The sequence below is a fragment of the Lepeophtheirus salmonis genome, chromosome Z, assembly GCF_016086655.4.
Source record: "Lepeophtheirus salmonis chromosome Z, UVic_Lsal_1.4, whole genome shotgun sequence".
NCBI lineage: Eukaryota > Metazoa > Arthropoda > Copepoda > Siphonostomatoida > Caligidae > Lepeophtheirus > Lepeophtheirus salmonis.
Genome location: NC_092584.1, coordinates 14093640 through 14119033, shown reverse-complemented (window position 1 = coordinate 14119033; position 25394 = coordinate 14093640). Strand labels below are relative to the sequence as shown.

The window sequence follows — 25394 nt, the reverse complement described above, 5'->3', positions numbered from 1 at the left end:
TAAACTCTATGGAAGACTTCAGTGAGTCCCCTTTTGGGTGTTAGATCCTGTTGTTTTCTCACTCCAAAGTGCCCCATATAGAAAAGTCCAGTGGGTTCAAATCTGCTGAGGAAGGGATCCCTATCTCTTTGGACCTGAATACAACCATGCTAGCTGTACATAACTTTGTGCACTTGGCAGACGTGTGAGAGGGGACACCGTCCTTAGTCCACACATTGTTATCCTCCAGTTATTTGTTCCTAAAAGGATGCACCTAAGCACCTTATAGTAGACCTCCTGTCCGATTTTATTTCCAGTCTTGAAAAAGAAGGGAGGCATTTTTTTTCCATCAGAGGCCACAAAGTAGTGGATCGTTTGTGCAGTTTGTGCCATATATTTGGTGTGAGGGACCCCTTTTTCTCTTCTTTTGTTTCTACGATCCATCAGTCGTTCTAGTGGTTGTGAAATTAATCAATTGTGAAAAATCTTCTTGTCCAACAAAATTTTCATAATAAACCAATCTGCCTTGATCCATGTTAGCATTTTCTTGCAACTTTCACGCCTCCTTGATTTCCTACCCTCTGTTTGAAGGTAGTGTGGGATCTTTGGAAAAGAAAGTATTCCCAAGTTATGCTATAAAGTCATCCTTATGGTCATAGGAGCCACAGAGAAGTCGTTGGCGAGGCTATTCATCGATTTAGTGGGATCCTCCTTTTTATTCTTCTCCAAACAAAGAAAGAACTTTGTATGCATATTTAAATTATACCCTCCACTTTCTGAAATCCGTGCCTTTTTGGTTGTTGCTTCTCATGATGAAGAAATAACCTAAATTATTATTATAGCTTTTTATGTAAAAAGGAGGCCAAAACAGAATATCAAAAATTAAACACTTAACCTTTTCATACTAATGATAATATAGCCATTAATTAACAGTCTACGTTTGGCTGCCCTAACCTGTATATACTGTTATCCAATGAATTTTAATCTGGTGATGACGATGACTATAAGGATCCAGGCAAAAAATCAAATAAATATAAACTTAAGCAAACTTTGGACTTAAACCTGCAAGTTGATCTAGATACTTCAAATCATTGTTCAGGAGGACCCCAAATGTTAGGCAATGTTCTATGGCTTTATAATCTCATAGAGTAAAATCAGGATCACTTTTCTTACTGTTTGCACCTTCATTTACATCAAAAATAAAATATTCAAAAATTATTTCCATATTTTTTTCATAATATCGCACAACTTTGGTAGAAATTTGCAAGTTGTAACTACACTCATTCTTTTCTATTTTAAACCTTTAATACTTATTCCAATTTTATTATGCACCCTGTATTCATCTAATAAAATAATAAATGATTTCTCTTGGGATTTATTTTCTGTCTTCATATTGTTTTTATTTTATTTTGACTTATATAAATTTTTTGAGGCCCAAGACCCTATATTGTCTTTACTTCCTTTCTCTTTTTCTCCCTCCGTATTTTGAGTAATGTGGCTTACACTTTTTTCATATCACGAATAGAAATAAAATACACAAAGAAAAAAAATAGCTGTTTAAGGAATAAAAGTCGAAAGAAAATATCAAATATCCTCAAGGCAAAAAAAAGTGAAAATGAAAAGCAAAAAAGATGTTGATGAAAAATCGATTTATTAAAAATTGAAATCGAAAGGAATAAAAAAAAATAAAAATAATATTACATTTGATACATGTGTTATTTTGACATCAAAACAAATTGGTGAACAAAGTAAAAGGCTTCACATATTTCCAAAATTGTACATATGCTACAAACTATAAATAGAATTGTAAATGGTATGCACTTTTTAGAGTGCAATAGTTTTTTGTCGTTGGCAACTATTTTGTATCTCCATTCGCAGTGAGTAGGGAAATATGATATTTAAAAGTTTAATGTTAGAGGCTTTATTTCAAGCGTCCTTCTTCATTTTAGAACTTTAAAGTTATAAAATAACACTAAACATGTAGATGTTTGAAAGAAATATTTTTAAAAAAACCTTATTTATCATTTTTATGCTCTATGTTTATAAAAGCTAATTCAAATACACCATCTAAAACAAATGGTAAAATATTTACATGTTTTTCAGGAGCGTCCACATGGAATTAGCTAGAGAAGCTGTAGCCCTCCCTCTAATTGAAGGAAATTTTGCTTTTTACAAGATTTTTTTTTTTTTGTTTAGGATCAAAAAAATTCAAAAACCAACCCCCGTCCCTTACAAAAAATATAAATATATATACATGTAATCCTGCAGAGGGCCTCTTTTTAGTTTACTTGTATTAATCCTCATTCTGTATGAGTCCAAAGATTTACAAAACCATCGATCATTTAAAAATACCTCTATGTGAAAACAATTTGAAATCCATTTTTTCGATTCATTTGTCGCAACAGGTTCCTGGATTTCCTTATGTTTTACTTCTAAGTAGAAAAGTATTAAAAGGTCTTACTTATACATGTATAAAAACCAATTTTTTTGATGTTATTCTTGATGAGATTCAGCTACTTTATTATGCCTCAAGGATGATAAAAATTGTTACATGGTTTCGTATACATATTCATGTATGGAAGTTTTTATTTGAATAAAAAATACACACACACAAAATACCAACTGCATGTTTGTTTTTTTCATATTTATACCAAATATTATATATTAAAGATATTACATTTTTGGTTTGATAAAATACATTTTTTTAAATATCCATGCATGCATATTTGTATTTTTATATATGGTATATCTTTCAAGACAGTAAGCATGTATATATGCTTGTATGTAAAAAGAAAGTTTACATCTTACATTCATGTAATAATCATTTTGATCATGACAAAAATGATTAAGAAAATGTACGAAGTGACTTTTTTAAAAGGTTTTTTAATAAATTTAAAATATCTCAAATTTAAATGAGTAGATTAACATAGTGTACTTGTACATTTTTAAAATTCATGTGTGGAAACGAAAATATACAAAGATTATGTGAAATGACTACCCTTGGCTTTAATGACGCTGCTGTAACCCTTTGTTACCACTTTACATAAGGTCCAAAATGATTTTTCAGATATGTTGTAGATATGTTACAAAATACCGATTTTGAGAGATAAAAAACTTGCAAAAGGCGTGCGCGGAAGTCTACAAGTACTTTGCGGATCCTCATAAAAATGGTAGATTTTCATAAATGAAATGAGAAAAATCATTTTGAACTAATTAATATTTAATGTAAATAAGTTTTTTTATCTTTCGCATAGTTTAATTTTTTTTTCAAGTACTTTGATTTGTTTTAATCGCATTATTTACTAGAAAAAAATTTCTACCAGATAGCCTTCAAAATTACGTATGGGGTGAAATGGATTAAATATAATTTAATACTTTTACAAATCTAGTACTTTTTAATTTTTTTTAATCGATTTGGTAAGATTTTCCTTCATCTTCTTCTCCATGCTGGTCAGGAGCTCTGGATCCGTAATATGTGTTCATGGTGGAGACAAGGACAATTATTTTCATTAGCAGTTGACACCTACTTATGCGTTCTACAATATTGCTTATTAGAAAATTAGTAAAAAATGACTGTTAACCCCACAAAATTTGTAAAATAGAGATGAGTAAATAATAATGATATTCCCAGTAGGTAATTGTTAAATAGGGGAAAAAAATCAAAAAACCTTTGTTTTTCCTTATATTAATAATATTTCAGAAAATTATTTTCAGACTAAAGAAATTAAATAAATAAAGCATTTAAGGGTTATTCTAGAAGCAATATTTGTAATTTAAAAGAAAAGCTACCCTCTGTAAAACAAAGACGTGTACATGTTTTAAATTGAAATTATTTATGTAAATATAAACATAACTATAAAAACTTTTAAAGCCAACAAATAAGCACACAAATAAATTAAAACTTGAAAAAAAGAAAAAACTAAAAGAACTTCATAGTTTTAAAGAAAAGTAAAAAAAAAAAAATGTATAAAAATTATTTATAAAGATTTCTCTCCACGCCCTCCTTAAGAAATGAATATTACTTTTGTGAAAGTTTTTGTTATTTTACTTTTTTCATTTTAATTAATGCATTTTTAATATAGTCCTTATGCTGATTGCCTTCTTTTTGCATTTTCTAAGCACAATTAAACTAATTTATCTTTTTTTTTTTTATATAGACTTCATTACATGTCATTTTCTTCTATGAGTAATTTTCACTATAGTATTGGTTAATGTTTTTACAACATTCTGGTATTTATCTTAGCATGGGTGCCCCAAGGGGTGGGTTTGGCACTATAACTTCTTTTCAAATTTAGGGAATTGTTGGTTTTTAAAAGATTTTTTTTTCCAAAAATGTAATATTTGCAATTTTTCTAAACAGTTTTTTTTCTGAATAGCTGTTGATTTTTGATTAAAACAAAATATAAATATATCAAAAAAAAATTTTCAAAAGTTTAAATTTTCAATTATTTTTATATTCCAAAAACCAAGTTCCCCCCTCCCACCTAAATATGATCCTCTAGACGCCCCTGTTTAACAAAACAATATGAAATAAATTCTGCAAAATATCAAATTCTTTTCGGAGTTATTTCATGGCAAAAAGTCAATCCAAATATTAAAAAATATAACTACATACAGGGTTGGGTAAGATTAAGTGTACTCTCGAGCCTACTTTCAATCATGGCCTTTCTTAAAAAGTGTGAAGTTTGAATGTATGATGAAAGCTCATTCTAAAAATAAGTGGATGGAATGCCCCTTGACAGAGTGGAATTGTCACTTTGTGACACCAGCCATGAAAAAAACCATCTCCTTACTTGTTGAATGAAACTTTTGAGTTCTTTCGACACTTTTAGTCCCACTACATCCCTCATGCCAACCCCATCAATTACAGCTTTTCAGCTTGTAGTGCCCCTCTTCCAAAACTGAGGCCCGAAAGCCAATATCAACAAGAATAGAGACACAATTATAGAGGACTACATCAGCCGTGGATTCCAGGCCTTATGCTCCTATTTGGAAGCCATCACTGCCGCAAAGGGTGGCTACATAAATTATTAATAGAGCGAAGACTCTCATATATTTCTAGTACTAATTTTGTTGTTTTTCTATTGTTAACTAATAAATTACATCTTTTTGAAGTTTAAAATTCAATCTATTCAGATTTTAATAGATTCCTTCTAACTACACCTTACATATATTTTTTGTGTATCAAGTACAAAATCTTTATGTTGTAGCTATATTTGTTTAAATCTTTTACATATATAAATGATAAATAAATATATATATATGCCAATAATTTCCCTGTTGAAGGAGGATTCGATCCATCACAAATCACAAGATTACCCTTGATTTATTTATGTGTTTTTGAATTTCAATCTAGATAACGTTAGAAGGTTACGACTTTGTACGAAAAAAAACCTTTTTTATACAATTTTGTGATGGTTGGATTCGGTATTCTTTGTTTGGTTGTAAAAGATGGACCCTAGGAAAGAAGAAATACGCCACATTTTACATTTTTTCTTCAAATAAAGGAAAACACAAGCCAGACAGCTGTAAATAGGAATACTTCTATTTGTTCGTGATAATGTGTTACTAATGCACAGTCATAGTATTCGATACGTTAAAAACAGTATTAAAAAACCTCAATTATACAACATATCTACATTTTAAAATTCTATTATAATAAATCACAAACGTAGGCCAAAAACAAAACTCATTTAAGGCATTGTAGGGTATATTTATGAAAAGTCTGACTTTTTCAAAATTGGACCTTACAATCATGTGTTTGCAATTTTGCAATGGGGTGCGATCCAATACTGAACGGAAGACCCACGTCTTTATAACCATAATTTGTTTTTCTTCTTGGATGAACCTTCTTCCTACATGGTGAGTTAGTCTTTCTCTAATTATTGTCCATATTATTTGTAGTTCCTTGCAGTCAAGAAAAACCAGAGGCAAGCGTTTTCTTTTTGTTGCAGTCTTTACACGGCATCTCTCTATCTATATAGCATACTCCAAGGAGGATCCGGTATCTTAAATACGCAAAATAGCAATAGTGTTTATGGTCCTGATACTTTAACATCCTTATATTTAGTATTCGATTTTCTCGATTACGTTACGGTAATTTTGATATGAAAAATTTACGACTCTTGCAAATGACAATAGGTAGAAAATTTCTAGTCCGAAAGTCATGTAAACTCTGTTTGATAGGCAATAAGATAGACATTAATAACACCATGCAACAAAATGAATGTCTTGGAGGGCCTGCATTTTATTATTATTAATCTTATTTAAGCTATAGAACACAAAAATTACCATTAAAAATTTGAACCTTAGAATAGGCTGTTATAGCCTTTTTTTTAAAGTTTTTTTTTAGGGTAAAACTACGATTCAGTGGCATAAAATATCCAAAATAAATTTACACTCTATAACTTCAGCTAGGATATAAAGAATATTAAGATAAAATAAAAAAAGATATTTTCTTCTTCATTTTACTCCAATTTTTGGTGATTATATACATTTTTTTAAAAAGTTGTAATCAAGATAAATTAAAAAATGATTCATTTTTCAAATGCTTAAATGTTTTTATCAATATATTATTGTCTTTGATCTTCATATATATATATATACAATTGTTCTTTTATCCAAAATACGGCACTGTTATCTTATGATACTATAAAAACTTGGTTTAAAAAATTACGGCCAAATCTGTAAAAGTTAAAAGTTTTAAAGGTAATAGTTGTGTTCTACGCCTTAAATAACAATAATAATTGAAAAAAGAATGTAATTCTTATAGATTTTTTTTTTCTACACTTATTCATATTCTTAATTTTTTAATTCCATTATAATTATGTAAAATGTTTTTCTACAAAAATGTATATGTGTATAAAAAACTACTTATTGATTTTTTTTTCCGTTATGGAAGGTCTTACTGTCCATTGAGGCATATTGTAGAGTGTACATATATATGTATGTATGTATATCGTAATATTTCACATTATATTTTGTATTAAGAAATGAGAAGGAGAGAGGAGGAAGAAGGGGGAAGAGATGTCATTTCCATAAGGATTTAAAGAAAAAAAAGAGAGCTTAAGAAATGGAGCAATTTTTAAAAAAAAGTTGTTCCCCCCTTCTCTTTCTGCTTGTATTTAGGAGCATGTGTCCTGATTTATTTATTTAGATAAATATGTACATATTTATAATTTATTACATAATACATTATACGTCAAATAAGTTCGATACATGATGATGTTACAGGTGTTTTATAAGGTACTAGGTTAAACTCGACCTCCAAAACGTCGAACACCAAAATGTCGAATGGGCAAAACGTCAAATGGACAAATGTCAAAACGATTAATCGTCGATCGTACAAAATGTCGACTGACAAAACATCAAACAACAAAAAGTCGAATGGACAATTCATCGACCGTTCAAAACTTGATTGAAAGAACTTTGTACGACAAAATTTCGAATGTACAAAACGTCAAACAGACAAATCATCGCCGGTACAAAATGTCAACCGAGAGAACAAGGAACGACAGAATGTCATATGTACAAAAAGTGGAATGGACAAAACGTTGATTTGAAAAAGCACCGCCTGTACAAAATATTGACCGACAGAACGTTGACTGGAAATATTACATTTCAAAATATGAAAAACAGTTTCTACGACATTTCACTTGGGATATTTTCCACCGGAGATGTTTATCCAACCACCATTTTATATCTAGAATAACAGGCAAAAAAAAAATTCACATTTTTTTCCTCCTCCTATTAAACTTTTCCACTCCATATGGCCACCTTCATTTTCAATCACAGGCTTAACACATCACATGAACCCCCTTTAGGAGTTGATGGTAAGTAGTATCATGCAGTCACTATGGATGACTTCAGTGAGTCCACATTTGGGTGTGAGGTCTTGTTAGTTTCCCTTTCCAAAGTGAAACCATCCCCATCTCTACGTCCTTGTATCTACTCCGAGTCCTCCTCCACCCCTGGAATACTTTATGTCCGACAAACTAACAACATCTTCTGTATGATAAAATCTTCTATTTACTTTTATGATTCTCCAAAATGTTAATTGTCCGAATATCGAAAAAAAGTCCAGATCCCTTTCTCCTATTTTAATAATATATTTTCCACGTTACAAAGTGATGTTTTTCCATTATGAAAAGAAAAAAAAACTTTTTTGACAATAATTAATTGAATTTATTGCTTTCATAATTTAACACTTTCAAATACTTACATTGTTGTAGAAATCCTTGACTCAAATAATAAAAATTAAATTACTAATTTGCCTAAAAGTTCCATAATAATTAAATTAATATTATTTTTTGCTATCAAATAGTCTGAAAGCAACAACTCCCAAAAACAGGGAAAGGTTATACAAAACATGTATATTGTGTATTGCTACTTCAGAACGTAATGTTTGAAATCAATGAATTTTTTAAATCATTAACTAGAAATCATAATTTTATTGGATGTACGACGTACGTGTCGGTCAAATAAATAAAAAATAATTTTTGTATCATTTGTGAGCGAAGAAAAAATAAAATTGTAGAAGAAGAAAAAAAAAATGGTATAAAAAATGAAATTACAGAAATAGAATAAAATTTATTTTTTTATAGGACTTAATCAATTGCCATTTCTTTACACTTTTTCCCAACGACCTAAGTTCTACACTACTTATGACTATTTCTAAAGGCTTTGTTATTTCCTTTCAAAACGTAACACAATTTAGACCAATATTTATACGGAGTGTTATGTAAAGGGATGGACAGAAAAACATGGAGTCTATAGCCGCCTGGCCTTCATGATCTTAGTTGGAAATTATTGTCGAGTCTTTGATAATGCATTTTTTGGCAAAGCGATTCAACGATTTGGTGGAGTACTCCTTGATCTTCTACTTCAAGACGTACATTAAATCTGGACCCGTCTTTAAATTATTCCCTACACTTCTTCCTTTTCTAAAGAGGTCATCTTTATTATTCTTCATCTTGGCCATTTTGAAAACTAGGCTCCCTGGGCGCTTTACAATGTCCATAATCCTCGCCACCTCAACTTGTGCATTTATGAGATCTGAGATGTACTACCATTTGACCTTTTATTCATATCTTAATGCCAATATGTTTATTTTAGTTACAATAAGCATGGTTGGGCAAACCGTAGAGAAATATGTCAGTTTTGAGATTAGAAATGAAAAAAAAAAAAACTATTCGTGCGTATGCTCTTTCTTCTTTTTTTGTTCATTCTTTAATATATAGTCGTTGTAGAAGTACTTTTTTCTCCATTCCTACAAGTATTATATGCAAAAAAAAGTTGAAAAAAACTCTGATAACATCCGCATTTTATAGACAGTTTAGAATTGATCAAAATCGTTACTATAAATCGATATATATTTTGTTAAAGGTGGAAAGGATTTATTAGTTTATGGTCCCTCCCTCCTTTACGCCGTTTTTTTTTTTTGGTTTATATATTTCACCGTATTTTTGAGTTGTTTTTCATAATTATTTTTTCAACTTGCTACCAATTATGTGTTTTAATTCAGTAATAACTTTTTGATAAAAAAATATTTTTTGCAGCTCATTTTTCAAAAATTCATTCATATTGGTGGGCTACAGCTCCCTCCTGTAGACACTCCTAGAAGGGAACATCTTTTATAAAATAATGAACAGTGTATTTGCTCATGATATACGATTAGTAACTATGAGTTTTGGATATGTTAATATAACTTTAAGACCTTCTTTGTTACTCAAGAAGTAGAGTTGAGGATCGATATCAGTATAATTCCTCCCCAGAGGGATGTTTATATTTTTTTCCAGAATTTCATAGCGGCTTGAAACTTATGTAATGAAACGTCATGACAGCTATGCTTCTCTTCTTCCAAACAGCCTTAAAAACATTAATTTTTCGATTTCTTTTTTTAGAATACTGGGAGATCATTTTATTTTTATAAAAATGAAGAGTAAATATTGGGCTATGTTTTTGTTAGATACGGAGTGGGATTTATTTATATTCTCTTTCTTTCCCGGCTGTATGCAGCTGCTCTAATAGAATGTCATCAAATCTGAAATGCCCTTCTCTCAAACGTTATTTTCAATATATATATATATTTTCTACTTTTTAACAATACCCACGATATAATATATACATAGATATAAATAATATGAATTTTAATCTACCGGAGTAATTTTATAAATTCTATGCAATCTCGGATCTTTTAAATTTATAGACGTTCAATACACATCCTATACTTTTTTATTATTTCTAATGTAGTTTCTTTTTTTTAAACTAACGTTAATGTTTTAGTTATTTGTAATATTTTTCATACTTTTTTTTTAGATTTTCCTTATTAATTTATACCATTGGTATTAAATTACAACAAATTATAATTATAAAAAAAACTAGTTTCTATTGATAGACAAATATATTTACACAAACACTAATAAATAAATTCCAATGTAAATGCAAAAAAAAAAAAATCGGTAAGAGGCTCTATAAAAAAAATAGTAGGACTATCTTTGATTCTTTTTTATCATGATTATGAAAAAGAAAGTCTATTGATGTGTTGGAATAAATTTTTATCAGTGGATCATTGAGAAAAAATTATGATTTATTTTTTTATTTATTATTGCCATTATTTATTTATCCTTTCTTTCATTCCAGGGACTTTTTCAATAGCTTATATGATGATAAATGTGGACATATAATTGTAAAAAGTGGATAAAGGATATCACCATCTAATTCTTATTAGGACGAGTTTCACAGCGTTTCACATTTGTGTCAGAATTAGAATTCGACAAAAATAACATTCCTCAAAGTTATAGACGAGTTCATATAGAGAAATAGACACGCTTAAAATCTCCTTTTTGAATCATTTCCAGTAAAGTTGCGAGCTCGGAACAATTTCTAAGTTCATAAGTGACATTGTTTCTCCCCCTCTACAAGTCTATAAAAAGAACTACCATCTCTATTGAACCGATCGGTTAATTGTAACCGTAATAATGATTTTTTTTGGTGTAATTATAGATGTAAAAACTATTATATTGATTTTCCCAAATTTTCTTTCTTCTCCAATAAATCTAAATATTTATATCCAGTGTGGAAATCCAAGATTTGCAGTAGAATTTAATAACAATTTTATCCCTTTCAATTTTAATCAATATGTTTTATTAGCCAAAAAACGACAGCTAAAAGAAAATTAAAAAGTTTGCCTTTTATAGAATGTCTTTAAGTGTATAAAATTCTGAGGAACAAGAAAAACAGGAATGCAAATGAGATCTTTTGTGCACTGGTTTACATATCCCGTAAAGGCTGCGGAACCTGTTGACCACTCCATCTGGACTGTCTAAAACATTATCAAACCCATTAAGGAAAGGAATATTTTGAAATTGAAGAATCTAACCACATTATATTTCTGTGAGCAAGAATGCGGCTGACTTCTGCCCAGCCTCCATGGGGCCCTCCTAAGGCCTTTACATCAACTCTCTATATTTTGTAGTTTAAGAGCTCTTGGATTGTCTATTGCACCTCTCATCCAAATATAGATTTGCCCGATCTACCATTATGACAGCGAGGTACGCTTTGGACACGGCCTTCATCGTCAAAAGCTACCGATCTGTTCACCGGCGTATCGAGGATCCTATTACTCTTATGGAGGACATATCAAATCAAAATATACAGGGATCAGCTGCAAAATGTGGATTGTTAATTATTGTTTGTTTTTTCTTAAATATAAAAAGGTTGAGTGATTATTTTGGACATTCTAGTGAGGCCATCCTTTCTCCATAAGCAAACTTTATTAAAAATTCCGTAATCTCGACATTATGATTGAGCAAGAAGCCAAGAGGCATTGCATCTCGGATTATTCTAATTGGTGAACTAAAGGTGGCGAGGCATCAGACATTGTAAAGTGCCCCAAGAGCTTGGTTTTCCGGGGGAGGCAAATGAAAAATGATGGAAAAGTCCTCTCCAGGAAAGCAAAAATTGGAGGGTAAATTTATTGGGGGAATGGAGTTCCTTTCTAGCTTGAAGAAGAAGATCAAGGGTGCAAGAAGCATGAGGAGGGGTGTAAAGGGTGACTTGGGATTTCCCTCATACATGAAGACCTCACGCCATCTTCTAACAATGGTCATTTAGGCAAGTAAGCTAGAGAGGTACAAAGGCAAATATATATTGTTTCCGTCGTCGCTAGATTTAACCCTGCCAGACTTTGCTATGTTAAAACTCTGGCTTTTATTTTAATTGTATATTTCAGTTTCATCCCTTTAAAAAATATTTATAGAAGAACATAAAGAAATTTTTTCTCCCATTTTTTCCTCTGGTTTGTTTCAGTTTACATTTCTTTCATTTTTTTTTCCTCAGAACTCATTACCATGAAAAATGTTTTCTGTACATATTTTAAATGTATGCATGCTCAAAATAAGAAAAACATAAATATACTCTGAATATTCATGACAAATAAGAGCTAAGCTCACTTTATTTCAATTTCTTTTATTTATAAAAAGATGTTCATCTGAATCCCTCTCAAATATGTTCCATTTTCTCTTGTTGTATTTTTGAATAATTTAAATATTTGCACAAAGTAATGAAACTCCAAAACCTACGAGAGGCCTTCACTTTTTTTTAACTATTCATCATCCAGTCTCATAAATATTCAATGATTCTTTCTTGACTTATGACTTTTTCTGTCATTTGAATAAATTTTTAAATAAAAAGTTAATAAACAATGATAAATTAGAGTAGGACTCGAGTTATAACTGTCGAGTTTGAGTTTATGAAGGTTGAGTCAAGTTGAGTTTAATTAAAGACATTGGGTAAATAAATATAGTATATTTTAACTTTTTGTTGTACAACTGTATTACTATATTTAACATTTATTTTTACTTCAAAACATTAACCCAGTTTTTACAATTTCATCTGTTAGGCAACCTTAATAAAGTATTAAAACAAGGTGGCAATTAGACAAAAGAAAGCTTTAAAGCGAAAAATATTCTCAAATGTTACCATTTTGATCAAAGTTTATTCCATTTTTTTAATAGTATAGTTTGAGTATATTTCAGAATACAGTCTACTTTAGTAAGTCGAATTTAGTTCAAGAAACAGCTCAAACCCAACATTAATTAAGGCAATCTTCCTCTGTTACGTATGAATAAGAGTGGTAATTTATTTAAGGTTTATTTTTCCCATTCTTGCGTTAAATGCTATTTAAACTGCATCTCGGTTATCATTATCTTAAACAACATTATAGTTTATCTAAATTGACACATCCGTCTTTCAATACACATGAGATATTTTCATATCAGTAAATGCTCTGCGCATATACTCATTGGGAAAAAGGGACATTTGAATGTACATCTTATGTATTTATTTATCAAATAGAAATGAAAGTTTGATTTGAAAAGGTACTTATTGTGATCTAAAATATTGATTGAGGCACTATTAAAAAGAAAATTATCTTTGAACACAAAGAATTCCATTATAAATTATAAGTTGTGAAAAAAGAAAGATTCAAATGATGGAAATATTGTTTTTTATGTATAAAATGAAAAAAATATGCATATTGGAGATAAAAATAACAATATCTTTGTATATGTTTTAACTTCCCTCTCCCCGAGATTTTTGACTTTTTTCACAAAAGAAAAAACTTTTTTTTTAAAATACGTCTGTGCATCAAAAATAAGCACTACCAAATAGATAGTATACAATATCTTACAGTTTTTTACGAAAATTCTAAAAGGCAACTGAGGTAACAAAAAATATGTATGGTGTTTAAGGTCTTGATACTAGTGATGGGACTATTGAAAAAAAATACAATGCCGATTCCGATTCCGATGCAATTCTGGTAATAAATCCCAATACTGATTCTTTATAATTTTAAATAATATTTAAAAAATACCATTTTGCATTCAAGGGCGTCCATAGGGCTATATATAAACAAGTATACAATTTTTTTTTTTTTTTTTTTTTCAAAAATGTACAACTAATCACAAAAAAATCTATTTTGGAAGAAAAAAGTTCAAAAATCCATGACTATTCTCAAAAATATTATATTTTTTTCCACAAATTTTCAAAAAATTTAAAAACATTACACTCTTTGTAAAAAAATGTCAAATTTTAAGAACATATCCAACTATTCTTAAAAAAATTGTTTTAATTCAAAAATAAAATTTAAAATGTTTTGAAAAACAAAAAATAAAATTTAACATGTTTTGTAAAAAAAAAAAAAAATTTGAAATGTTTTTAAAAACAAAAAATAAATGTTAAAATTTTTGTTTTTTAATTTAGAAAACTAGTAAATTGTTCAATACCAGTTTTAAATAACAATTGGAATTGGAAATCAAACATTATCTTCAAATACTGAATCTGATTACTTTATGATAATGTCAACAGCCAATCGTGCAGTATTTTGGTTTCGTCGATTCCTTTTTGGAAATTTTGATTTCAAGGATTTTTAATCCTTTGAAGGACATTTGATTAAAATCTCTATAAAATAATTAAAATTTTCGAGTCGAACCGTCATTTAAAAATTGTTTTGATTGTCAAATATATTAACATAACACTATTTAAAAAAATTTAAAATTTAATAATCTCTTTACTAAGGCTTATATTTTCTTTATGACCTTTTGATATAGCTAATGTTCATTGCTACAGACTCAATACTAATTAACTTATACCACTATATACTCAAATATCAATCAAAATTCATATCTTGCCCCTTTGTATTTATTTTCCTGAGATTAAATGTAATATCATGTCATTAAATTTCATAAGAAATTATTTATATCTTTACTCAAATTACAGTTGATTAATATTCCCTGGAAACATAATTGATGCTATACATAAATCATTATTTATAATAATATATGTGACGACTTGTAAAAATGTATAAATAAGTATAATACAATCTTCAACAAACATCAAGAAAATGATAAACTTCCAATTTATATGTTTAAATACAGGACATATTTAAGTCAATTAGGAGCTTTGTTACAGTATGGAGACAGGAGGGGATCTCATTAAATGAACAAACAAGAATTTATCAAGCTTTCAAAGTATGTTTTTATTTTTAATTTAACAACTGGTTATAGAGGTAATTGGGCTTTAATCATTTTCGCGGCAGATTTTAATTTTTAATTTTGCTGAAATGGGATTCTACTTGGATATTTGTACAATTGATTTTCATAGCTAAAGTAAAACTATATATAGCATTAGTTTTTTAAAGCAGACTTGTAACTTCTGTCGAAACTAGGGCTGCAAGTTTTATTAAAGTGAGTAAGAACTCCAGCTACTGATATTTGGCTCATCCTTTTCAATGTTTGAGCTATTTTTTATTGATATTCTTATAATGATCTGTTTCTACGACTAAAAACTGCAGTACCGTCTCCTTCATTCTTGTTCCGGTATAGTTCAGTACTGAATATCAGTCGTAAATTGATAAAATAGGGTCCTAGATACGTGTCTCAACATTATATTTCTTTTTAATCATATCTAGAATTGATGGTCCAAAGTAAAGGTCCTCAGGACTTCGGCTCCGCTGTCATAACTTTCTATAAAGTTAGCTGCAATTGATTATAATATAAATGTTAGTGCCGAGGAGCACTTGTGTCATTTGTGTAAATTGGAGTTGGAGACGTCTTTCCATCTTCTCTTTTACTTCCCAAAAATACTTCCTCTCATTGGAATGGTGGAAGGTATAATCCTGGGAGCTTGTAATGTAGTCCTAAACAAGTCTGACCGACTTATTGCAACATCCCCAAGTATCAAGAGGCTTTTAAAATTGAGTATGTATCCGGTGAAGGTTGGTAAAGAAATATTCCATTTTGCCTATAGGCTTTCATGTCAAAGCATATATATTTAGAAAATAATTTCGAGGATTCGGGGTTTCCCTCAAAGAACCAGATCTCGGCATGACTTGTAAGCTAATAATTAGTTTATCTCAAGTTTCGTTTAGAACGGGCTCGCAATCCTCTTCCCCTTTCTTACCCTCTGTTTACAATATGCATTGTTAATGTCAGTGTGTGTGTTTATGTACAATATTAGGTGAGTATTGAGGACAAATAGTCTTTGCAGAGGAGTGGAACAAAATTGTATATATAGAAATATATTTAGGTAAAATATTTGTTATCAAGGCATCGGGTGCACCTTATTCCCGCTTTTTTTTCAGAACCGGCTGGCCTACGCTTCTTTTATTTATCGTAAAAATGTATAAAATTATAAAACCATGACCAATAATGGGAAATAAATTGTATATTTATAAAATTATTAAATACTGTTAAATAATATTGGGCGTAAAAAATAAGAAATTGTCTAGTACTCTTGAGAACAATTCAAATGTATCCCAGTCTGCGTGAATTATGTGGGAGAAAAAACTATATTATCTACCGATAAATAATTTTATAAGATTTAGAATGATTTTTTTAAATTTATCTAATATCTACTTAAATAAGAGATAAAAAACATATTTTACATGTAATAAGAAACTTATATGTAAAAAATAGGTCCTTTTATTTTAATCAGGACATTCCCAAACATGATCTTTTTTCTAATGCAAGAGGGTAGAGTAGAGTTTAAAAGAAGTATTTGAAACTGGCAATTTCAGATAGCTTTTTTTAAATACCACAATGATATATGTAAGATGAGTTAATCTTTTGAATGCAAATAGAACAGTTTTTAGATGGATAACTATATGAATGAAAGGATTTTTAGCTGGACAATAGTTTTTCTGCTATTCAAACCTGACAATCCATGCAAGCTAAAACGAAACTATAACTGTTTTAATTATAACTTTGCCATCATATTGTACGAGGGACACTAATGAAGCATGGAACATAAAAACCTGTCTCTAACCATTTTCAAGAAGAGCACCTAGCAAAAGCTTGAGAGGCGATAATGGCCAATACCATTTCCAATTTATATCTCAATTAATACGATGCAATGGAAAAAGGAAAAAATTATGTGTTCCACAAGCAATAACATCGCTATTGATTTTATAACTATCATAAATAATATCAATTATACCAGTGATCATTTCTTGTAATTTTGTTCTTGTAAATACAAAATGAAGCAATTGGAATATTTTAATATAATTTTTCAAGTTAAGAGTAGAATAATTAATTGAAATATATGGCTTTAAATTATATATTCGATTATATCATTTACTACTTCTTACAGCTCCTCAAATAATTGAATTAATTTCTTTATGCAATCTTAAATTATATATTTATGAAGAAACCGAACTTTTTTTGTAGTTAATTTTTTTATGTTGCAATATTAAATTCCTTCTTTAGTTTTAACTATGATATAAAGCAGTTGAAAAAAATATGAAAAAATATTAGTTTACAATTAAGACAAAGCAATTTACTTCATTTTTGTATTATTAAACCATTTTACAGGAGCTGTCTTCAAGATAACATACGAAATAAATATGTTATCTTTGGAATACTAGAAATTTTTTACTAATTGTTATTACCTTTAATTTTCAACTTTATTTTTATTTTATTGAAAAATATGGGACACAATCAAAATTATACTCAAAGACGTGATTTATTATATTATTATTATTGAATTTTTAAATATATATATATAAAGATTATTATTTATGCAATTAAATAATATTTTTTCGGGAATCTAAATCTTAAAATATGCATTTAAATCAATGAAACAGAAAGTTACATTGTTCAACTCTATGGAGTGTTTTTTCCACTCCAGAGATTGAAATATCCTTTTAATATTTAATGCTGAGCTGTAAGATCTTAATTGATATTATATTTCCTGAATTCAACCAAAAATAACTATGAAAAACAAAGATTGACAAGTTATATCTCTGAAATATATATTCTCATTACTTCCCTGAGGATTTACTAATTGGAAGACTCATTGTGGAATTATGCCGCCAATTATTTATATATTTTCCATCATTCTCATTTCGGTATGAATGTACTCTAAGGATGATTAATCTATGATATAAGAAGTATAAGAATAAAAATTTAGTTGGATTTTTCTTTTCCTGATTTAATTATTTGAGTTGTTTTGCTGTTTTTGTATTTTCATTTTGTTTTGTTGGAAAAAGCTTGAAAGTCATTTTCTGAATTATTAAATGACTTTGTCATTATATTCAAATATTTTGGGTAATAGCATTGGGTTATGTATGCATATGTCATTATGCAAAACCTCGTATTTATAAGTTTCATCATTTTGAGTATTTTGATCTTTTTGAAAGAAATTAATTTTAAACAATAAAATTCAATTATGTTTTTGATATAAACGCAAATTTCCTTTCATGTGTTTATCTTTGCATATTGCAATAATTATAAATAAACACCTTGCAGCTTACGAAAATTATATATTCTGTTAAGTATATTGAGTTATATATTCTTTACCTTAAAATCAATTTTAGATTATGAATTCAGAATTACAAAATACGTTTATTAATAAGCAAAGGACGTTGAGATCCAATCAGGGGGGTGCCCCAGCGATTTTGTTATGAGGAAGCTGTCTGATGACGTCTTTATTTTTACCGGCAGAAATGTAATTGTATACAAAAACTTTATGGATGTTTTGGGTATCATGGCAACAGCTGCTCCAGAGAAGAAGAAGATTAAATTAATGGGGGAAGAAGGGGGTTGCACCATGACGATGACTTGTGTCAACTAAAACATAAATATTCCAAATAAGGAGGTCTCAAATGCCAATCTGCATCCTGGTACAAGCCTCATCAAATTGTCATGTCACAGATAGGTCAATGCAGTCAATGATTGAAACACAACTATCACTTTAGTGGGAAGACAATATGGACACCTGTAGCAGTTCAGATCTTAATCCTATTGATTATTTAGTCTGGACTATGTAGAATCTAAAACAAATTGAACATATCAAGCCGTTAAAGACTCTCTGATTGCCTCTATCAAAGAGATAATGACCAACATGACAAGGAACTACCTCATCTCCCCCAACTTCTCCTTCCGGATCCAGTCCTAAATTGATACTGGAGGAAGATCCATCAAATGAGCTTTTTCTCAGCATTTGTCTTTAAATTGGCTAAGATGAGAATACATTTTCAGGATGTAAGGAAGTGGAGGGCATAATTTGAAGAGGGATACAAAGTTCTTTTTATGTTTGGAGAATAATATAAAAGAGTATCTCACTAAGTCGATGAATCGCCTCGCCCACCACTTTTCTATGGGTCCTAGGACCATTAGGAGGGATATAAAGCACAACCTGGTATTTTTTTACAAGGACCCCACGTTACCTTTTGAAAGAAGGCATAAAAGTAAGGAGAGCCGAGAGGTGCAAGAAAGTCCTCACATTGATAAAAACTAAATTGGTCAATTGTGAAAATTTTATCGGGCAAGAAGATTTTTACATTGGATCAATTCCACAGCTTCCGGAACGACCACTGGTATTTGAAATAAAAGATGAGGTCCAAAGGGTTGACCACGCCAAATATCCAACCCAAATATTGATCCAATATGTCTTAGGCTGAACAGAAAATCATCCAAGAGGCCTACTATAAAGTGCCTAGGTACACCATCTTACCATGGCTGAATACCAACTACTCAGAGGATAGCTACATGTGAACACAGGACGGTGCTCCCTCTCACACGTCCAGACCCAAAAATTCTGCACAGATAAAAATGCTCCATTCTTGTCCAAAGACAATTTTCAACAATTTTGAACCCACTTGGCTATTCCATAAGGGGCACTTTGGAGAGGAAAAACAGCAGGAACTCGCGTCCAAATATGGACTCATATCAGTCCTGTATAGCGACTGCATGAAACAACTTGCTAGAGAAGTTTGCCCACAATTCTTACATGGCCTTCAGGCAACGTCTTAATTCTGCTATTGAAAATAAAGGTGGCCTTATTGAGTGAAAAAAGATTTGCAAAAGCCTTGTCTACAAGTTTTTGTTTTTTTTCCTACTATTGAAAACATAAAATTATTGATGCATTTCCAAATCTATTTATCAAGTCCACATTTAATTTCTTCACTGATGTTTAAACATAAATTTAAATAAAACTACTTAAATGTGTTTACACAGAAACCAACTCTTATAAATTAATTTAATAATTATTGTTATACAATGGCTTTCAATTGAGTTTTTTCAAAATCCAGAAAAAAATGTATTTTCAATATGAGTTATATGGTTTATTATTAAAATAATATAATATAATTAATTTCAATTAATATAATAATAAATTAATCAGCAAAGAGAATAATTAATTTCAATAAGTACAAGGACGTACCCCTATTAAATATTTTATTAAGAATTATTTTATTAATGCTTGAAATAACTCCAGCATTTAGTAAAACTTGTCAATAGACATCATTTGAAGTTATACCCCATCGGCCATTATAACTACAATAATTAAAAATATGTTCCTCCTTCCCCAATAATTATTTCCCTTTTTCTTTTGTATTCAATATATTTTCTCCCTTTTTCTGTTTCTACAATAAATCGGTTTTTGGATTTTTAATTTTTTTAATGTATTTTTGAATCGACTACCCATTACTTCAAAAACATAAAATCAAACTTGCCCTCCAGAAACCAAAAATCTGGTGAGATCAGAATGAAAGATATGTAACTCCAAATTTTGTACAACTTCTACTATATGTCTAACGTCTGTATCTGTCTTCGTTTTTAAAATAAATAGCATGGCTATGCATTGATAATTGGGTGCATACATACAGCTATGATATTTTATTATAGTAGATTAAAAATGGCATGATGTTCGTGATTAGTTTTTCTCCAATCTTTTTGGAATGTTAGCTGACGTAATAAAAGATTAACAAATCTTACCTGAAGTTTGTTCCTCGCTGATCATTTTCTACATCATCGTTAAACGGAGGTAATGAACATTCAATACGAATCCAATCTAAACCTGTGTTCTTGAGATGACAGGATTTGATCCGTGGCAGTCCTGAAAATATTATCAATATCTAAAACTTATAACATCATACGAATTATATATGAGCTTTAAGCCATCAAAATAAGTAAAAATATCATATATTTTATCCCCAAAAAATATTCAAATCTGGTCCGTTAACAGAAAAGAAAGCTAGGAGAATTTATCTTAAAATTAAGTTTGATTTACTTTTGTATTCTTTCACAAATTACCGTCTATATTTATCAACAAATTATTACCATTAGTCTTTTTGAGGCACTATTATTGGGGCCGATAAAACTTTCATAAATCAAATGAAGGTTCTAAACCTTTCTTCGGTATCTTTAATCATCCCAAAATTTAAAAACGATTACTAAAATTCATTCAAATATGTCTATGAAATATGAAATTGGATGTGTATATGAAATAAAAAATTAATTTCGATTTTCTTCTTATTTTGGTTCAAAATGGTTTCTATGTTTACACACTATATATTTAGTTGGATAAATATTGTATGACATAGTTTAGTAAGTAATAGTAATTATTTTATTCTTGAATCCATAGAACTGTTATCAATAAGTTTTTTACCGACTTTGCAATGGTCCATTTTGTGTGCATAAGTATTAAATATTTTGTAGGACATAAGTGTAATTTCTTATTAGAAAGGAAATTACTTAGTTTATTTTACGTAAATCTTACCTGCTTTTAAATTGGTTTATATTTTTAAATCTTTTTTTTTGTAAATGATGAATCAAATTTTAAACTGCAGAATTTAAGGCTGGTTCCTTTTGATATTCCTAAAGGGTACTACTATACAGAGCTAAGTAAATTTGCATAAAGCCTTTCTTCCATAATGGTACCCAGGAGCAACGCTTCAGAAAGCAGAATTTATTATTAAAAAATACCAAAAAAAAGATGACCTTTAAGAATTTTCGTATTAATGTGTGTTAGGGATAAATATTCATGCATTTAAACATCGGAAATAACAGAGTTTACCTGTTTAGAATTGATTAAATCTTTTCAGTTTCAATAACCTGTGAATCATTCTGTCTAGTAAATTGTAAATACACTATTGATTACTAGAACAATAATAAAAAATGTGTTTAAGAAATGAAACTCTTGGTGGCATTCTAAATTAGTTATGAATGCATCTGAAAATTAAATTTTGTATATCATTACTGATTTATATAAATAGTAACATTGTTATAATTTTTAACATTTTTTAAAATGTATTTTTCTTTTTCTTGGAATATCTTTTTAACATTCAAAATATTGTTAGGTAGTATTAAAATTTTTTTATATTCTACTTATTTTCATTTCATGAGAGAAAGTGTTAAACTATTTTACCTTAACCCAATTTATTTCAGGAAATTTTGCCTTAAAACCAACTTTTCTAAAAGATATTTTTGCATTAATAAATAAATAAATAATATTTGTACGTTGTTTTTGTTATTTTTGGTTCAAATTCCTGTTCCCATGTATATTTAAACCATTTTATGTAGTGTGTATTACTATTAAAGACAGTAAATGGTTGTGTTATGTTGGAAAAATGGTTGTGTTATGTTGGAAAAAAGATTGGAATCATCCCACAAAGTTTCAATTTTATAGCAACAAATCTCATTATGTAATGAATTCGAAACAGAGACAAAATAGATGGTAAAATTAGTTTGGATAATTTGCTATCACATCTTTGTTAGTAATTATCATTATACATGAACGAGTATATAAACTAAAATAGACTAATGTATTGACCAACAAGAATAATATGAGTCAAAAGTATAATTCCATCATAAACATTTTATGCTTTTTATATCAATAAATATTGCACATTTTTATATCAAAAATCAATGTGAACATTAATTCGTAACCGAAATAAAAAATAACTTTATTTATTTATATATTAAAGCAAAATATCCTTTTGGGCAAAATGCTTTATAATATATCCTATAGAAAAATGTCTAGAGACAAAATAGTTTTAAGGATATTACCGGGCACCTTACTATGATCCGTAATGAAGACCTTTTTTTACAATTTGCAAAAACTGATAATATTTGTTGAAAAATCATTTTCGACCAATATTAATTAGAAACTGTTTATTGAAAATAAAAGTACAAATGGTATTATTTTTTTGATGAAGACGAGAAATACAGATTAGTAAATTATTTTTATTGGGATTGAAAAATATTTATCAACATCAAAGCTCTTCGTATCTAACTTGATACATTTTAAAATGTATCAAAGGAAATAGATATTTAAAAAAAATCAACTTGAGTTTGTGTATAGCAAAACTACAAAGAAAGTGGGAAAACGAAGACCCCGTTATCAATACTTGGAGAAGACAGTGGTCGTTAAAATACTTTTTTTTTGTCTTCTAGGGGCGTTGACTAATACACTCTTTAATAAACTACGCCGCTTCCATGAATTAACTCTTTTAACTGAAATGACAAACTTAATTCTACCAAGGGAAGAACAAGTTGAATATAACATAAGGGAAAATTAAGAAAAATGATATATTAATGTCATTTGTGGAATCAATACAAGCGACATCTGGCGTCGAAAAAATATATCACTGATCCATTGTATTTTTTCCAAACTGAGTGGAGCATTTAACAGCCTCTTTCTTGAAAAGCCTTACTTCTTTTAATAAAGTAAAAAATTGTATCCTACAAATAAGACATTTCTGACATTTCATGTAATGTCACGGGCGGCGTAGGGTTTTCTATAAAATACTTACCTTTCGGCTTAATTTTGAAAACGCAAGGCTCAGTTTGCTTTCCAAATGAGTTTTTAGAGAAGCACTTAAGAGTTCCATAATCCATACTGGATAAAGGACGATAGGTCAAAGTGCTTTTGAGACCTAGATCAATGGATTTCGTAGTAGGAAGGGATGTGGACTCTGAAGTTCGCTCTGAGTGGAAAGTCCAATGAAAAGACACATCCGCATCTGGATATGCTTCAACTCGGCATGGGAGATGTATTTCTTCACGAATGGAAACATACCAGAGAACAGAACCATTTCTTTGGCAAAAAGGTTTATCTGTAATTAAAAGAAAAAGGCAGGTGTTATGGTAAGTATAGGAAATAGTTTATTTTTTTATTAGGGAAGATAAAGTTTTCTACATTTTTAATGAGTAAATAATAATATAATTCAATTTCTTGAAAAACTTAATTTATAGTTGATTTAACATCTGCAAATTACTTATAACAAAGTTAGTCTTTCAAACATAAATGCCTTTACTATATTTATTACCATCAAAATGTATTTATAATTTTTCTGCTTTAAGATTAAAAAAATTAATTCCGTTCAAAAAGGTTTTTTATGCTAGGAACAATAAAAAACGGACTTTGAAATTTTTTTAGGGCTGTCAGGACTATTTTTGTATGGTACATGTAATTTTAGTAATATATTATAAAGGGTTATTTGTGATTTATATGTTTTGTCAAATAGTGAAGAAATGATGTTTTCCTTTTAGTTAAACAACTATTACTTCAACTAAATTTAAATTTTGGTATGTTAAGTTTGATAAAAAATGGTAACTCCAAATCATTGTGCAACCCTAAGACATCTTAAAATTTTAAACATAAGTTGCAACAATATTTTTAACTGAATACCAAAAAACGTAAAACATTTGCACTAAATTAGGAAAACTGTGATTTGTTGATATAATATTGCAAAATGTATTATTAAATTATGGACAATTGGGTCGTAGTATGTCTTTTTAATTTTAAATAGTAAACATATAAAAAAACTACTTTAAATTATTTTTATTAAACTGTATTTTTCTTAAAATACAAATTTCTTAATTTCAAATTTTGGGTGCTCATTTTTCGAAATTTATCTCTTTTTTTCTCTTAATATGTCAAAAAATTATCAGTTAAATAACCAAAATCTAATCATCAACTTCTCATATATCAAATAGGTCACAGAAGTGCCGAGAGAGTACTGCTACGATTTCAATTGGAAGGATAAATGGCAACCCAGCAGTCTAGGGCTTAATCTGATGGATTATTTTGTCTGAGGCTAACTTTAACCTATAAAAAATGAACATCTAATGTCATCAAGGACTCTTTGATTGCCTACTTTCAGGAAATACTGACCAACATGCAACAGAAACTAGTTTCTCAACCCCTACTCCTGCTTCCAGGCGTGGATCTATGCCGTGATTGATGCAGGAGGGAGATACATCATATGATATCTTTCTAGACATTCATATGTGCAATTCAAGCTAATTTTTAAGCAAATATAGCGAGAAATATTGCCTCAAACGCAATTTCAATATTTTTGAAAAATAAGTTTCTCTTGATCTTAACACCATCATGCATATTCAAAATACAAATGTGTGTTTTTCAAATGTTGCCTCAATAAACAAAACAGCATTAATTAGAGTTAAATAATTTAAAAAGTAGTTGTTACCATTCTTTTATTTCCAAACCAGGGTGATATACAGTGGCTATCTATATATATTTCTTTTTAAAACTAATCAATAATCTCATATAAGTTAACTTAACTAGGGCGTATATTAAGCCCAGAGACGAAAATATCCTGGTTGTATATT

At 29.2% G+C, this 25394-nt stretch overlaps 1 protein-coding gene across 3 annotated transcripts in view; it reads right to left on the bottom strand.

The window, feature by feature from the left end:
* LOC121130482 (contactin-6) overlaps nucleotides 1-25394 on the bottom strand; it is a 126048-nt gene that overhangs the window by 40520 nt on the left and 60134 nt on the right. For all 3 annotated transcript variants that reach the window (XM_071893720.1, XM_071893722.1, XM_071893721.1), the window contains exons 7-8: nucleotides 23573-23875; nucleotides 20754-20874 (exon numbers count right to left, since the gene is read on the bottom strand). In XM_071893720.1, coding sequence (XP_071749821.1) covers nucleotides 20754-20874; nucleotides 23573-23875 — 424 coding nt within the window. The remainder of the gene's footprint in view (nucleotides 1-20753; nucleotides 20875-23572; nucleotides 23876-25394) is intronic.